Here is a 14,503-nt window from a genome sequence, read left to right on the forward strand (position 1 = left end):
AGCCACAAGATGGTGACAGTTTACATCTGTATTGTTGTTACGTTTTCCGGTTTCCTGAAGAAGTGGTCTTTCAAAATAATGGCACGACTTAGTCTGAAACTTAGGCGCCTTTTATGGACATATTTAGAGGTTTTCCGATCCTTTAATAACAGCACTAACACCACACTGCAAAAAAACGTAATTATAAGCAAAAGTCGTACGCTGGAAATGTTACTCAAGTGAAAACACTTTAGTATAATCATGAAAATGTACTAAAAGTATTAAAAATAAAAAAAACTCAATGCAGGAATATGGCACCTGAGACTGTTGCACTGTTATATACTATATTGATATCATTAGATTATTACTCATACAATAATGTGTAAGCAGAATTTTACTGTTTGTGTCAGTGATGCATCAGGGTCCTATGACACCTTTGCAGAACTAACCTGAGCTGTGGACACTGAATGATATCTTGCATTATGTATGTATCTATCCTGTTGTCTTTAAGTATACAGCTAAAATAATAAATGTTTTAGAAGCTCTATAAGACAGGGTCTCAAAAGATTAGTTAAAATGCAAGAAATGTCTTCAGGCTTATAATTCAGCACTTATTCTGCTTTTGTGGCACATATTCCCAAACAAATCTGCAATTTAGGTACCAAACTACAGTAACTGACAGATTTCCACAGTTGGTCATTTTGCTTTGCACCTTTGGAGCTTTTATAGAACATTTTCAAACAAGCACGTGGCAGTTTTATCCCACCCAGAGCTGCAGTGCATAATCTATATTAGTAAACCCTGAACAGTTTGAGGAGAGTTGTTTTGTAGTAGTTTGAGAGGTCAGATTCTACTGTTGTTTTTGTTACATGCTCTGTTGGTACCCCATGAATGTATGCACAAAAGAAATGTTTGGATTCACACTCAAAAAAATTCACAACAAAGAAAGATTTTGGTATTCAAACATTTATTCCCCCCCCCGATCATAATATATAAATAAAGAATTTATAATAAAGGTATAATTTGGCCCACAGCGAGGCAAGCTCTAAAAATGACTGATAAATCCTCTCACTGTAGAGAAACCTCTGGTTACACTCTTGTTTACTGCAATACATCTTATACCTGAAATGTATATTTCATTATCAATCACATTTGACGTAAAATAGCTTTCTTCAAAACCTTTACAGGTGGTGTGATAGTCTTGCTGTTTGATTTATCAAAAGATAAGTCTGTCACATTAAATCTGTGATTGGAACTGAAGGTAAACTCAGTAACAGTGTCATAAAACGTGTCAAGTTTGTACATGTCAGCTGCTGACTCCTCAGTGCCTTCGAAATATTCCTCTCATGAAATGTTTCAAATCGCTGACATGCAACATGAAATCCTCTGCTTCTCTCCTATGTGTTCCTGAAGGGGTTTGATATTCTCCCGTGGTTGTAGATTATCTTTTGGAAATACACCAAAAAGGCACTGTTCCATTAAGGAATGAAGAGCATGCGAATGAGAAAAAAACATGATTAATTCACTGCTATTATAGTACATATTCTTTTTCTACATGCGACAGTGAACGACCAACAGATTCAAATATTTTTTTCTATGCACCTTCAATGATCTAAAGCAACCCAAATTCATTAACACGGGTGCAATAAGCTCAGTATGCTGTGTATAATTCCTTCACTATAGCCATGACATGGAAAATTAATTTTCCTACTTTAAAGATGTAAGATGTAAAAAAAGACCCTTAAAAACAAGCCCACTATCATTTTCTGTATCCTGTTAAATGTCTACTATAATAGTTCTTTAGCTATTGACAATTACATCATAAGGCTGGTGATATTCTATATATTTCTTATTGTCAACAAATGCCATGAAAAGACCAAAACCAACAATGAATGCGTCCTATTAAAAAGTATCGTCTCTAAATGCTGATATATCTTCTTCCTCTGAACCACAGAGCGCCACTGTTTCCAAAAGCTATTAAAAACACATCAGTGAACCACACTCTTGCACTTTATCACCATAAACACACACACTGTAGTTTATTTTGATTCAATCCCACACACACTGTCCTACTGCCCCAAATACTCACGAGAGCCCCAAACGTGGATTAATCCGCTACTGAAAATAGTCCCCAACAAATGCACTATATACTCCTGTTTGAGTAACATTTCTTAAAAACCACAGTGCCCAACTGTTTTAAGAAAATTACCGGAACCTTTTTCTATTTGGATTCAACCACGTGAGATTATGTGTTTACTATCTGTCCGCTGAACTGAAATGGAGTGGAAACCCTGCTTGACTGGCATAAGCAATCGTGTTTTGGAGCACACACAGTGTCAACAGAAATGATGAGGGTTTTAAGGTGGTCATTATTATGACCTAAACCTAAGTAATATTAAGACTTTTAGTATATCAGTTCATATCACCCTTACAAGGTGAAGACTGCTAAATACATTTTTTAATCAAATGACCACAAATTAATTTAATACACTTACAAGCCTGCGGCAATGTGGTAATCCAGCACAGTGGTACTGCTGGGATCTGGGACCTGCTGTATAGTGCAACATGTGCACTGTATAGGGCAGAAAACAATGCATTGTTTTGGGGATTTTTTGACAATAAGAAAAATATAAAATAATAACTCCAGCCTTTTCCTTGATAATTAATTCCTCTTTTTTCTCATCCCCTCGATTTCCCCTTTTGATTTCACTGCTCAATTCGCTTGTTATTTGATGACAACCACTCGGCTCGGCCTTCTACCTGCAGGCCCATCCTCTGTGTCTGAGAAGAACTTATCAAACGCTCCAGCAAACATCTGGAAATAATTTTTGTATGATTTCTTTAGCAAAGGCTCATGTAGAGTGTGTAACTTGGCTTGATAAAGTGAGATACCTCATATATGAGATAAGATTGTGTATCAGCAGCATTTTACAATAAACAGTACAATCACATTGTAAGTTGTAAGTGCACATCTTTTCATTTTGGTATGTAGGATCATGCGTCCAGCCTTGGTCAAGACAGTGGAAATTATTCATAGTATTTGTTTTGACTTTTATGGCATGCCAGATGGCAGGAGTTCATCGCACTGTGACAATTCAGACCCGCTCAAGTGTGCTGCCTCTCAGCCACACAAAAGCAAACTTTGCAACATCTGGCACGCTAAGCAAGCTGTTGCAAACATTAGGAATTATTTGCGAACCTGTCTGACGCAGCGAGTGATGTGTACTAAAGGTGACACACAGTGTAAGCAGGTTTCAGGGGCTGGTGATACACTCGTCCCCGTTGGCCGAGGCCTTGTCTTTGTCTCCCTCTGTGGACACGCTGCTGTACTGGCAGCCGGGAGCTACGTCAGCAGCAGGTCTCGCCGGGTCGGGCGCCGTGGCCGGCTGACCCTGTTTGGACGCCTTCCTCTCCTCCTTATCCAGCCAGTAAAACGACACCATGAGGAACACTGCGGACGAGGCAACGACGGCACTGCAGGCGAAGAAGACGTGGAAGTACTGGCCTGTGCTGTCGACCAGGATTCCTACAACAACAACAATCAATAATAAAGTCTACATTTCATATTTTATTTATTTCTATGAATCTAATTTTTCCTTATAATTACAAATAAAAGGAACTGCTGTGCAACTATAAAATCATAAGAAGTGTTGATGTTAATTATGACAAATATTGAGTCTGTTTAAATCTGTGTATCTTCATCTGCCTCTGATTTTTCATTTTTGTGTTAATTTTAGATAATTTCACCTGTGAAAATTATTATAAAGTAAAGATAAATAAATCATTCTTAGTCTGAAGTCACAGCTGATAGAGATGTGCAACTTTCATTTTAAAGAGTCACAAGTCAATTGTCTGAACCACAGACATCTACAGTCTTTTAATGTGTACAACAGGTCTGCTGCAAAGATTTAAGATCTGTAGCAAATATACAATTCAACAAATATGAAGGATAAAGTTTCCAAAAATAAATAAGAATGGATGAGGATTTAATTGGGTTTAAATGGAACAGTTCTGTCAGCTACATTTAAACTCAACACAACATGTAAAACTACTCAACTAAACTAACTCAAACAACTGTCAGAACTTTTTCTCCCCTCCAACACTGTAACAACTTACATACTTCCTTTTAAATAACTGCCATGTAAATTCATGTGCAAACTATATGGACAACCTTTTCAGTCATATGTGACCGTCAGGAGCAATGCAAGTCATGTAATTCTGTTGTGACTTGTTTCTGTGGTTACATCACTGCCTGGCCATGTCAGCAGTCACATTTAACCAGGAGGAGAATACCTGTCATTTGAGACAGAGTGAGAGCCTCTGCCCTTTCCCTGCCCTGCTGCCACTAAAGTGCACTGCTCCTGAACGAAGCACAGACTTTATTTTCTTTTGTCTTCCATGTACTGAACAAAAACTGACTGAGAACATGTCATTATTTACAGCCACAGCCTGGAGCAGGAGGGGCTGAACCTTCTATTCCTGTATTTCTGCATCACATAACACTGAGGCAGAGACGTGTGCACCGCAGCACAGAATAACACACAAGGACTTGGTTCTCTGCTGTGAATCTGTTTCAATGTGTGTTTGGCATTTCAGATTTATGATCTGTGGTAGAGATAAATAAAAAAAACATGTGCAGCATGAAACTGATCACTCCTAATGGTCCCACACAGAAGGACAGGATTTTAAATGTAAAGATTTATCAGAAGCAGAGCTGCTCTGGAGGCAGATTTTAAACTATTCCGCATGCTGTTGATACCAGGGAAATGCTTTATTTTTATGATAACAGGTGAAAAGGAAAGGTAGTGTGACTAGTCGGAAATTTGGAGGATCAGGTAGCTGACTGTAATATGCTTCATAGTAAATAATGCAGCGAAATGCACTAAAAACTAGGCCATGCCTCCTTGTGAATCCCATCACAAGCCAACAGTTCAAATATGGTCTCCCCTCATGTTTTTGATTTGTTAATGTAGTGGGGGATGAATGGCTCCAGTTTCAAATCCTGAGTTTAAAGGACAGGGTCACATTTCTTCAAGTGAGGTGCTCGCATGAACACTGAAACAGGTTTTCCCTGCTGTAATCACTCCTCCTGTTCATACTGAGATCAGCTTCTACTGTGAGTGATGAGAGGAAAAATCCACTCAATCTGTTTTCTCTGTGTCTAGTTTAATAAGCAGTATCATAACATTGTTGTAGTTTGATTGATGTCCTTCTGTGCACATATTGCATCGTTTCCTTTTAGCACAAAACAGAACCAATGAGATCATTTCTACCTCCAGAGCTCCTCAAAATTCAATCTGCCTGAAGCCTATAAAATCATGCTGCTTCATATCTTTCCTCTCAATCTCTAACCCCCCTTGTGTTTGCATTACCTGCCAGTGGAGGCCCGATGAGCAGCGTGATGCTCTCCATGATGGCGAGCAGGCCTAGGGCCGAGGGAAAGCGGCTCATCTCCACTGTATCCATGAGGACGGTGAACATCAGGGAGCCCACCACGCTCATGGAGAGCCCGTAGACCATCACGTACGTCAGCAGCACAGGGAAGCTGGGCCCGATGCAGCAGATGCTGTTACTGAGTCCATTGACCAGCAAAGCTGAGGCAAACACGTAAATGTGTCGCCCTTTGAACCAGGGCATGTTGACCACGATGCCGAACGGAGGCCGCACGATAATGTTGACGATGCCCAGGATGGAAAGCAGCAGCGCGGCCCGGCCCTGCTCCATGTTGTTTGCGGTGGCATAGGGAACCAGATACACCAAGGGCACCACAAACCCAAGCATCATCCAGGTGATGCCGATGGCAAACGCACAGTAACGCGAGTTGTTGCAGAACTGGTCAAAGGCCATGTGTTTGCTCAGGGAAGCCAGCAGGCAGCTGCTTATTGTCCTCAGCCTCCCCTTTTCCTCCTCTGGAGGAGGGGGTCCGTGGTTCATCAGGGGCTGGCCTCGATGCCTCGGTGGCTGCAGGGGCCTCATCACCGCTCCGCAAACGCAGCAGTTCAGCAGGACGGCCCCCAGAACGAGGAAGCTTCCTCTCCAGCCCAGCTCTGTGTGGAGGTAGTTACCCAGGAAAGGCAGAGTGCACAGACCCAGCGCTGTGCCTGTGGAGGACATGGCGTTGGCGAACGCACGACGGCGCACAAAGTAGTGTCCCAGGATTGTCACAGCTGGTTGGAAGCTGAAGCAAAAACCGAGTCCTGTAATGATGCAAGAAGACACTTTCATCATCATAGGAAGTGGAGGGAGAGTTAAGTGATTCTCAATATGATCAACTGTCGAAAAGTTGTGTTTGGTCAAGACTAATCTTTTCTGAACAACAACACTTTCAACAACTTTTGATTCCTCCTGTATTAACTGTAGTTGTGTGCACACAAAGTCCTAATGAGGGATTATTGCCAACATTTCAGATGTGCTCACTTTCAGTTTTACCTCCAAATAAAGTGGTTTAGATAATCCAGATAAACCGTCGTTTACAACCTGTCTGGCTCGTGTTTGTTGCCCTGTTGGATCTAGTTGTAGTGATGATGCCATGATCCCAAATCTCAGAACTTACTTTAGCGAGTATAACTTCATAATATTTTCCTCTTCTCCTGTGTTTTATTTGAAGTGTTGGTCCATAAGAAGATATATTTGTGGTTTTAAGAACCAAAAACCATCTCAATGTAGTTTTTTCCACAGCTTTGTTGTGACATCACAAAGTTCCAGAAGTCCTGACAGCTGGTTTTAAGGCTCAGTGTCTGAATACAGGCTGTGTGCATTTCTCTGTGGACTGAGGCTTCGATACTTTCACAGTATTAATATAGAACCTAGACCTGATCTATAATCAAACAACACATGGAGATTTACCTTTAGACTATATGGGAACTTTAAGTTTGAGGTGGATCTTATTTTTCCTGTTTAAAGTTTAAAGCTGCATTAAATTGATTTGCAGACAACGGCACTAAACAATCTGAAAAACACCAACTCCTTCATAATGATTACTAACCTGTTTACCAACAATTGCGGAGTCATGTTCTTGTCCAGCTGATGAATTTAAGTCTCTCTTTTTGGTCTCCACCATCTCCTGAGAAAAATATCTGGCTCCTAAGCTGCTAAATGCTTCACCAGCTGGTCTCTTGACTTTGTTGTTTGGTGCTGGGCAGGTAGTGCACAGTTGTGACATTAAGAGTCAGCTGGGATAATAAATCTGTTCAAATGTTTGCTGACCTGTAATAACCCCGGCTGTGATGTAAAGCTGGCTGATGGACTGGGTAAACGAGCTGGCAGCCATTCCCAGCCCACTCAGGACTCCGCCCAACATGACTGTGGCTCGGCAGCCAAGTCTCTCCACCAACACGCTACAAAAGGGACCTGTGGATGAAATGTAATGCTCTTAGTTTAATGCAGAGGGGAAATGGGTGAAAGGCTTACATAGCAGAAGGGGTGGCCATTTTCTTAATCCTGCAGCACAGTTCACATAACTTGTGTTAATCTGCACCGGTTGAATGACCGTTCTAACTACTGAAAGCATGACTGAAAATATGGCTGCTCTCTTGCTCACTTATATCTGAAGTGTAGTAGTTTGTTGACCCATATAAATGACATTTTCTTATGTCAGCATGAAAATATACTTGTGTTTCAGGAAGGAAATTATTAGTGCAGATGAAAATCTCCCATCTCCACCAAGTCATTTAGCACCATAAATCAACCTGTGCCTCAGAAAGAAGTTTCACATTGCCTCAGTGCTAAATAAAGTGCTGTATATTGGTTAAAGGTCACTAAAGAGGAGTGGTAAATTGAACACATTCTGGTGCCTTTGTTGTCAGGCAACAGGGCTGCGAGGTCCTGATGTGGATGTTAACTAGACCTAAACGAGCCTGACACAAGCGTCAGACTGCCTGAAGCTTCTGAAGACACTTTAACATGTCAGTCCTGTTTATTTATGAGCGAGCAACCTGTATCACTTTCAACACAGTACAAGTCTGAATTGAGATAATGCCAGATAATTTTTAAGGCTGCAGCAGCTGAAACGTGCAGAGAAAGAGAAGAAGAAATGTTCGTCTTGTTTCGTCCTCTAAAATCACTGCAATTAATTCATCATTTCAATCTTTATCTCTTACACACATAAAAATAAAATCAGCTTAATGAAATATGAAAGTATGAAACACAGTGACGGAGCCAATGTTAAGATCTCGAGGAGAGTTTTTGTGGTGCAACCAGGGCTAAAGCGGATTAAAAAAAAAAAACCCTCAAAAAACCAGGGTAATAATCTGAATAGCACACTTTAATTTTCAGCTGTCATTTGATGTAATAAACTGAATGGATGAAAACATGAATATCCAGTTGAACTCTTTACAAACAGCATATGAGCAAATAGGAATTAAATAAGAGTCTAACGTATCGTGCTGTCATTCAGTGCTTTCGCTCCGTCGGATATTAAGTAACAGCAGACGGTCCTGGTCTCTCCTGCTCCTGGTGCCAAATAAATGTGCCGTCCTGTCTGAAGGAAGGTGCGCAGGAGGCGGCCGTGCACATCGCTGCCTTCAGGTCATCGGCTGATGAGTGGTTCAAACTTTCTGCAGCTTAATAAAGATAAACCTGAGATTCTTGTCACATTTTTTCCAGCTCAGGAAAATTTCTAAGATCAAAGCATTCATGTCTCCAAAAGCCCTGAGAACTGTGTGCAATTATCACACACACCCTTCCCCCACAATGTTTTAACTCTATACTCGTGAAAAAAAAAAAAAAGTCCCTCTATATTGTCCAGAATGCAGCAGCTTAAAGGATAAGTCTGATTTTGGTCTACATTTTTATTATTGTCAACAAAATCCATGAAAAGCCCAGAACTAACAATGTATCCCTCCACACTTCTCTTACACTTCATCACTTTAGCCCTGAGGCCACTGGCTCTTAATGGAGAATTACATCTTTAAATATATAAATACATAAAAATAACTTTTTCTAAAACTGTAGTTTTTGTGAGGATCTATTCTGCTTCTGTATTCTCTTATTTGTTTACTATTAGACAGTAGTTCCCTGTCTGTTATCTTGGCTGGCTGTGATAGTGCTGATAAGGTGGATTTCCATATCAAACATCCTGTGTCTCATTGTCAGTTAGTCTCTCTTAGTGGGAACACTCAAAGCCACCATTAGCTACTGGTCATACCAGACCAAGTAAGGATGTAGCAGCAAACCACTGAGAAGTATTTAATCAAATAAAGATGCTTTTTATTGCTTAGAAGTTCAGCTTATGCTACTTATACAAATGCTGTAGAATAAATATGCTATTTCATCTTTGAGAAATGACATATTGTGGCTTGGATTATAATTACTTTTTGAAAACTGTAACACACTGAGGTCACTCTGGGCTGTGGGTATCGTGCAGGCCACAGTTTCCCAGGGAATACGATTTTTTAAATCAACACCAACGCAGCAAGAAAGATTAAAGCACATCCAAAGTCCCACTCTCTGGTTTCACGTTTTCCCCATACAACAACAACAACAGGTAGAAACTAAATCTACCCGGAGGTGAGGGGGGATCGAAGGGCAATTTGTAATAATAATAATAATAACATCTGGAGTAATAATGATAGAACTGCAACAACTTAAAATAACAGTCTGGAATTATTTTGACTCCAAACATATAATGAGAAACATATCAATGCACAGCATAAATCGCGGTAACATTCACTGTGTAAATATCTGCCGGCTTTACCTCCTGCATGAAGCACTGACGTCATGATGGAGGGCACCCAGGAGGTTTCACTGTTGGAGGCGTGGAACTCATTCTGCAAGTCAGTGTAAAAGATTCCCACACAGGAGGGGAAGGCCAGGGTCAAAGCCAGGACCATGATGGTGGCAACCAGCACCACCCAGCCCCAACCACCATCTGGAGCCGTGACTGCCCCCTTTACAGCCACGGAGTCTCTGCGTTCTCCCCCCTGCCCCCCCTCCTCGGATTCACAGTCGAGGGCCTCTTGAACTTTCTCTCGCTCCATACCGTTGGCTTCCTCGCGAACCCCGCTGGCCTCCGAGTGGAGGAAGTGATCACGCCTCCCTCTGATCCCATTTCTCTGAGTCATTTTCTGCTCGGCGGTCCAGGCAAGGCTCCCGTGTTAGCTCTGCAGGGTGTGTAATTACTTTTGCTGCCCATGTCACTGTTACTGCTGCTGCGACCTTTCAGGAAACCTTTAACGAGAAAAAAAGCAAACAATTCATCCGATTGTGTAGAGCAGCCGACGTGGTGAGTGGTTTTTATGGCGGGCATTTTCATTCTGCCACTTTGACCCTGGACTGAAATATCTCAACAACTACTGGATTGAATTCTGTACAGACATTCATGGATCCCAGAGGATGAACCCTAATAACTTTAACAATACTCTGACTCTGACTCAACATCCGCAGTTTTCAACAACTATTAAACTACCATGAAATTTTGCACAACAATCATGTTCTTCTTGGGATAAGTTGTAATAACTTTGATGATCTTTCACTTTCCATCTAGCGCCAACATCAGGTCAATATTTTAACCTGTAACGTAAATTGAAAACAAACTTTGACCTGCTGGTTTATGTCAGACTGTTACTTCTTTAGCTTCTAAATGCTAACTTTGTCTGTCTGTTTGTGGTGCTAGTCAGGTAGCATATGGTGGGGTGTATGCTGTAGGTTGAAAACAGGAAATGACACTGACGACAGGTAACACTGAAGCGGAACAGTCAAGCTGCGGGCCAGAAAACCAAAACATGATCTAAAAGACATTAAAATGTCCTGTGGTGGAGCTGAGTGGAACAGTGGAGTTGGGTGATATTTCTCTACACACAGTCATTCGATTCATTGCTAATATAAACATTTTATTTAGAGCAGCTTTAGGAGAGTTTTTGCAGCCCTGACAACAAATGTCTCACTTTTGTCGACAGCTGGTCAGCGAACCTCAGGCTACGAGTGTTTGGACCTGAGGAAACAAGTCAAGTGCAGAGGAACCAGGTGGAAATGTACAAAAATATGTTTTCTGTACAAGTTGGAGGAGATCAGTCAATTTCCTGTGCAATCCGTAGTTACAGTTATCTGACTGTGCATCTTCAAATGAAAGAAATTCCTAAGCTTGAGAATGCTCCTGAGCTGGCAGACGGCTGACTTTGTTAGATTACTAAAATATTTAGAGAAACTCAAGTCAGAGTCAAGAACTACACTGAGATTGCTTGTCTCCAGAGCAGAATATAAACCCGAGGGGCTGCAGCGTGACTTCCACACTTCCTGTAGTTGCTCTGGAGCTAAAAGACCATCCCTACATTTTTATCAGCATTTAAAATCAGGAAATGACCAAAAAGTCAGCACTAAATATCTGTAGGACAGACGCGTGAGTTCTGATGGGTTTGAGAACAAATATGCATGTGTGGATTGCAAAGGGAAACTGGGAAGCATGAGACTAAACGTGCACTTGTGCAAACCCCTCGGATGAATGGCCCTCTGTGCAAATGAACAAGTAGAATTTTACCCCAAAGACACTTAAAACCATAATGCACCAATTACAGGGCAGAGAAACATCTTCTGAGATTTTGTTGCAGAGAATGAATCTACTGTCACAGCACTCTGCATTATTCTCTGTGGTCAAACGTACTGTTTGCAGAAACCTAAACATCACACTCATATGTGAAAGCTTTTTATGGCTCGACTTCGGTTCACTTTTCACATCAGTTGCAGACTCTCAGTGTGCAAAGCTTTATGCAGATGAAATGCAAATACAGTAACTCTGGATCAGTGTAATGTGTTTGCAAACTTGTGAGCAGCACTGCTACATAACTGAGAAAAGAAAGAGAGAAGAGAGGCCTGTAAATAGTGGTTTAGTGTTGTTTTCATGACAGTATCGCTGTCATTTAGAGGATTTAAATTACCTACAATTTGCTGTTTTGAATAAAAACATATTTTGTGGTCACTGCAGAACTGAAAAAAGTCCAATCACAATAACCTTTTGATTTTGCCTTGAATGAATGTAGGATTTACATTATAAATTACATTATATATATTGACAATAATACTGTAAATTACATAAATGAGTTTTCTCTGCATAAGTCAGACCTCCTTACTCCTCCTTTACTTGTTTAATGTGGTGAAAATGACCAGTGCAGATTCTGTTTTGATTACAACTAGTTACTAATTTACAGAATTATTTGATAATAACATAACATTTAATTTTAGAATGATTAAAGTCAACGATTATATAATATTATAATATATACATATATATAATATATAAACCTACTGTGTGATGTATTCTGTAATTTGTGTGACAATGGAGCCAAAGGAGTTGTAAGCCACTGTAATCCTCCACACCTGCGGTTTGCTCAGGTTCAACCACGAGAGTCCAACACTGATGTTGGATGATAAGGTCTGACTCAGACTTGGTGTTCCAGTTCATCCAGTGTGTTCCGGTGCTCAGGTTCTTCTCCTGGGGAAACCCTTTTTAAGATTTACCTTAAACTAAAGTGTCTTAACTCCAGTCTGTGTCTCTCATGTGTTACCATTACATCTGAGTCACAGAGCTGAGCAGACAATTTTCGGAAAGAAGAAAAGATCTGTTCCAAAACCTTTTAAGACTCTTCTGACCATGTAGATGAAAAGATATTTCCAAATCCAATCCACTGTCTCCTAATCCAAACAAAGACAGCAGCTGAAGATCATCTCCTCGCTCAAATTATACAACAAGAACCAACATTTTATTAGCAGTTATACTGGTATGTATTGATGTTCATTCCCATTATTTTATATTTTCATACTAAAAATATTTTTTTCGTTTAAGCAGTATAATCACCACTTGACGGAAAAGTTCAACATTTTGGGAAATTCACTTATTCAAATTCATATCGAGAGTCAGATAAGAAGATAAACACCACTCACATTCAGTATGACCATCAGCTGATTAGCTTAGCTTAGCTTAGCACAAAGACTGGAAACAGGACAAAAGCCTGGCTCTGTTCAAAGGAAACTAAATCCACCAAGAATAAAGCTCAGTAATGAACACATTAAATCCCTCATACTGAAGCCAAACATATAACAGTGCATGACAATTTACACACAGGAGGTTATGTGTCAGACTACTTCTTGGCTGGAACAGGTAACTTACTGGGATCTCCACTGTTTTCTGGGCAACAGGTTCAGACCAAGAAACTGTCCAGTACCGACACACAGTAACCCCACATAAAATAATGATTTGTCCTGTTTACATTTCAGTGTTTGAACAACTCTTCAATTTGGAAATCAGTGAGCTTTAGAGGTACTACCATGTGGATTTTATTCACCTTTGGACAGAACAGGGTTCGCTGCAGCCTGGTTTCCAGGTCCAATCATCTCATCTAACTCTTGACTAGAAGACAAATAAACATTTTTCCCAAAATGTCGAACTTTTACTTTAAGAAAAGTCTCGTTTTGAGCATCACACTCATATGGTCAGAAGAGTCTTTGAGGATTCTGGAAATACATGGAACAAACCCCTGAGTGTTTATTTTTTCAGAAAATTAGATGCTAAATAAATGTAATAATCATACATGAGAGACACAAACTGGAACTACAACTGAAATCATGAAAAACAGGTCTAACTACAACCAGTTGTGGTCAGAACAGGAGTGTCTACATACTTTTGGCCACACATTGCAAAACCCCTACTTCTTCCCTTCTTATTCCTCTTGATGTTATGCATGTAGAGATCACTGAGGGGGAAAGGCCTCACATATGTCAGCAATCTGAGCCACATCCTGTTTTCTGTTTCACCTTGTATGCTCTCCACTGACTGCTTAGACTTTTTTACACACGTTAATTGTTTTCCACAGGCATCAGGAGGAGAATGGATTTCTCTATGTGTCTCCCCTGATAAATGAAAAGTGCTGCTGAGCAGCTGATCTCTCCTGTGGGACAGCCCATGGAGGGATGAGAGTGCTGTGTAATTTGTTATACGTAACGGAAATTGTATAGCGGCATGTAGCTGCACATAATAAGGCTATCAGCTTTAGATATTGACCCTGACAACATTCCCAGCTGCATTAACGTCACCTTGTTTTTTCCCCCACCTTCACCCACGTGGCAGCTCCTTATTATTTCGGCTTGTTTACGGCTGAAAATCGCACCGACACACCAGACCACATCACCCCAGCCCTGTTAGATCAGCTGGACGTCACTGGTCAGTCGCTACACTACAAGTGTGGTTTCTTAAAAAGATAAAATCACCATGAAAATCTTTTGTTGCCATTAGTGTAATGTCAACCCTGGCTGGTTTTATCCTCCACATCACTGGCTCAGGACTTTGAGAGCAATGAGGAAGCGATTTGAAGCGGTCATTTAAGCCTTTTCCGTGAATTTGTACATTTAAAATAACAAATATCGCCTGTATATTGCTCACCTTTATTTTTTATGTTTCGCTGTAATCCTCCAGCCCTGGGATCCACAGGCGGGGTCGCTCCTGGTCGAGGACTGTCGGAGTAGCACCAGCAGCTGTTCGGGGGTCTGCTCCGCCACGGAGCCCCAGCGTCCTCTTTCTCCTGGTGGGAGGAGACTG

General features: G+C 40.8%; 1 protein-coding gene across 1 annotated transcript; it reads right to left on the bottom strand.

The window, feature by feature from the left end:
• Positions 1-929: 929 nt before the first annotated feature.
• Positions 930-14,503, bottom strand: slc16a5a (solute carrier family 16 member 5a). The gene is made up of 5 exons (XM_023406816.2): positions 14,348-14,503; positions 9,674-10,146; positions 7,186-7,329; positions 5,352-6,176; positions 930-3,505 (listed from the first exon to the last, which is right to left on the bottom strand). Exons 2-5 carry the CDS (start codon positions 10,038-10,040, stop codon positions 3,234-3,236), a joined length of 1,608 nt encoding a protein of 535 aa, XP_023262584.1. The 5' UTR covers positions 10,041-10,146; positions 14,348-14,503; the 3' UTR covers positions 930-3,233.

This window comes from Seriola lalandi, unplaced genomic scaffold (genome assembly GCF_002814215.2).
Source record: "Seriola lalandi dorsalis isolate HSWRI2012SDOR001 ecotype SW California unplaced genomic scaffold, Sedor1 jcf7180002054317, whole genome shotgun sequence".
NCBI classification, from domain to species: Eukaryota; Metazoa; Chordata; class Actinopteri; order Carangiformes; family Carangidae; genus Seriola; species Seriola lalandi.